The sequence below is a fragment of the Drosophila willistoni genome (assembly GCF_018902025.1).
Source record: "Drosophila willistoni isolate 14030-0811.24 chromosome 2L unlocalized genomic scaffold, UCI_dwil_1.1 Seg168, whole genome shotgun sequence".
NCBI classification, from domain to species: domain Eukaryota; kingdom Metazoa; phylum Arthropoda; class Insecta; order Diptera; family Drosophilidae; genus Drosophila; species Drosophila willistoni.
Window position 1 is genome coordinate 7,260,129 of NW_025814047.1, and position 3,613 is coordinate 7,263,741.

At 33.4% G+C, this 3,613-nt stretch overlaps 1 protein-coding gene across 2 annotated transcripts; it reads left to right on the forward strand.

Moving 5' to 3' along the window:
• The first annotated feature begins 538 nt into the window (after positions 1–538).
• Positions 539–2,880, forward strand: LOC111519603. Of its 2 annotated transcripts, XM_023181198.2 has the most exons (4): positions 539–717; positions 833–942; positions 1,008–1,110; positions 1,175–2,880. In XM_023181198.2, exons 3-4 carry the CDS (start codon positions 1,030–1,032, stop codon positions 2,072–2,074), a joined length of 981 nt encoding a protein of 326 aa, XP_023036966.1. In that variant the 5' UTR covers positions 539–717; positions 833–942; positions 1,008–1,029; the 3' UTR covers positions 2,075–2,880. The 2 variants fall into 2 exon arrangements, with proteins under 2 accessions (XP_023036966.1, XP_046865569.1); XM_047009613.1 differs by having other exon boundaries at positions 539–942.
• The last annotated feature ends 733 nt before the right edge of the window (positions 2,881–3,613 follow it).

Consider the following 3,613-nt stretch of genomic DNA (forward strand, 5'->3'; position numbering starts at 1 on the left):
TCAATGTTTTTAAATTCTTCGTTCATATGCAACGCTGGAATAAGGAGATATAGCAACAATAGTTAAAGCGATACTAAATAAAAACAAAGCGAATAAGAAAAATTTGAGTTTGTATTTTAATTATAAACTTATTTGGTAACTTTTTTTTATAACTAATTGAAGCTTTAACTTTTTCTTTTAAATTATTCTCATTAAAAAAAAAACAAGGATTAAGGATCATTTTTGAGATTTTACAAAAACAAATGTTTGTTCACTACACAGATTTCAAAGATATTATTTGGCCTGCCGTGCTAAATAATCGTTCCGATTCGCAGGACGACGCACGCACTCATAGGAATTTGTTGGTAATTTTTTTTTCAAACTTTTGTTTCCGATGAACAACCCTATCAATTGGTAAAATCCACTTTCCAAATTTAATTGCAAAAAAAAGAAAGAAGAAAACATCGATAATGCTGGCCAAACATCGATGTTTCATAAAAATACAAAACCATCGATGTATCGATAGTACCATCGATGTTATTTCCAGCTCTAGTGTAATTGCGCGAGTTGCTTGCAAATTAACTCTGTTTTTCCTTTTTTTTGTCTTAAGACACAAGTTAATAACATCTTAAGTTTTCGTAATTTCAGCGTACTGATTTATTAAACAAAATATAGTCAAGTAAAGTGAAGTAAATAAAATAAATCGCACACGTGTACGTTCACAGTTAGTCAATCTATGTATGTAAATACAGAAGCTCCGAATAAGTGATCAGAAATAAACACATACATATGTACATACTTACATATGTACATACATATGTATGTAAGTATCTCTTGTCTTTTCCATACACAGGCCGAAAATCAGAGAGTGTGAGAGCGATTCACCCTCGACGTCTTCAATCACAAGGTCATTCGATTTATTTTACAATAAAGGGGAAACCCCTTCAAAAACAAACTGTACCCGTACGTTCACAGTGAGTCACGTCTTGTGGAATAATGCGTTATTTATGTAAATCTTTTTTACACAGAGTCCTCATTTGGTTAGCTACAATGTCTCAGTCCATACTGAATTTAATGTTGTCGAATCTGGATGATTCTTCGGAAAAGTCAGAGCATTCAGAAACCAAATCGGTAAAAGCGGAAGACTCCTTACATACATATAAACCAAATTGCTAATTTTTGTCTCCCTTTTTAGATATTCGATGGATTCGAGTTAGTAAATAATCAATGCGACGGAAACTGTAACAAGAAGATGAAATCCATATTGCAACATGCAGCTAATCTGATCCAACTAAAAGATCGCCAAATTGATAATCTTATCATGGCCTTAAATAGAAGCCCTGAAATAAAAAATTCCCATGAAACTAAAAATGATGACATGGAAGATGGAGAAAAACCCAAAGCTGATGAAGATGTAAACATCGCGGACGTTGTGTTAAAATACGAAGACAAACTCAAGGAAGCAAATACTCTTCTAGAGGAGTCCTTTTCATTGGTAAAAAGCCTTGAAATTCAAAAAGAGCAATTGGAGACACAATTGGCTGAAAAAATCACTGAGAATGATATTTTCATCAAGAATTACGAGGCAAAACAAGCCAAAGAAACTGGACATCAAGAGGGACAAGACCAGGGCAACAATAAAATCGCCAACCAAGTAGAAATAATTTTCTCCAATAGATCAGCGGAAATTGTACAAGTTTCTAACGACATAGCAGGTACTGGTTGGATGATCATATCACGTCATGAAATGGTTAATGAGCAATTAACACCAACACTTGAGGTTAATATTGACATCGTGAGTGACATAGTCAATGGTCAGCAACATGAACTTTATATTCATAGGCTTCATAAGGATGGAAGTTCTTCATTTGCTCACTATGACAACTTCATTCTTTACAAGGAGGATTTTAGTAAACTGAAATTTAGTGATTTAAGCAGGCCTGTTCAAATTTATAAGATAGCTGGGATGGATTCTCTTAGAAGCTCAATACCTATTCGAGGGGATTTCACAGTCCTATCTTACTCACGATTTATTGAAAAATTTACCCCTAATTGCATATTTGTTCAATTTATGGTAAGAGAGAAACAATCATAAATCTAAATGCTTCCAACAATTTTGTATTCCAAGGCCATGAAGTTGTGAAAAATAAAAAGTATATGTTTTATTATTAATGATTATATAGTTAGAGGGCCTGACAACCTGGGGCCGGGCCGATGTTTGTATACCCATGACATGGCTATATCGACTCGGCTTCTCATAACGATCAAGAAACGTCTCCTGTACGTTACAAAAATCTGACAAATTTTACAATTCCCTCTGCAAGGGTATAAAAATCATTCCTAAATTTTATTTATGTGTAGCGAAGCAAACTGGGCATCTAGTATAGTATATATAGTCGCCCGATGTTTATGAAATTTGGTACCCTAAGTATATGGCAATTATGATCTGTTCGCAAAACAGTTTTCCTCTGAAAATATATTGTTCTTATCCTACATGGAAATTTTTTATACAAGATATAATAGGGAAATCTTTTTTAAAATTAACTGATTACAATTACATATATTAACAAAAGGTAGACTTTGAGGATCGGGCATTAAATGATTAATCGGGCCTTCACTACGTATAAGTATTTTATAAACCTGCATCATTGTGCCAGCTATTTTGGACATATAACTTGAGTTACTTACTGAGTAAATTGAACAGTCGATCAGGTTCACAGAAAATGATTTAGTTTCTAGCTAAAATGGATCAAACCCAGTACTAATTTGGTAGAGTTCACGGGGGTGTTTGCAAAGGATTGGCAGGTCCAAAAACGTTTAATTAAGCCTTAAAATTTTGTTGTGGAGACAATAGAAGTTCAGAGTTTCAATCATATTTATGGGTGTTTTGACATCGTTTTTTGACTATAAATGACTCTAAATTACAATTATTTTGCAAAGCTTCGCATATTTCGAATCGTGTAAATAATGACGAAAAATAAAACATTCGATGAAAAAAAAAGTGTCAGCACTTTCATCACAATTTTTAAAAGTAGATATATTATAAATAATAAATAACAGATAAAACCTATTAGCTGTTTTTATACCCTTGCAAAAAGGGTATATCAATTTTTGTCAGAAGTGTGCAACGCATAGAAGGAAGCATTTCCGACCATATAAAGTATATATATTCTTGATCAGTACGACGAGACGAGTATAAATAGCCATGTCCGACCATCTGTTAGTCCGTCCGTCTGGATCAGCGCAAACTCCTTCTAGACCGTAAGAGCTACAGCACAGTGACTTTTCTTAACAACTGGTCAATAGCAACCTTTTGCTTTAACTTGATGTCTTTAGCTTAAGTCCCCAAAGAACCCAACTTTATTTGAATTGTGTTTAAAAAACTCGATCATCATTTTTCATCATTGCATCTGTTGTCCAATTCCAACTTTTTGGTGCATCAAATAGGAACTGCTTTTAAAATTTATTGTTTCTAGAATAAAATAACACAACTCTCCCCTTTGGGTGCAGGGTATAAATAGTAAATTTATTTGACCAAAACTGAAACAGGATCAAATTTCGTTTTTCGCTTTGCCTGAACTTGCTTTGATATCAGATATATCATACTTGATATGTGTCTACTTAGATACAATAA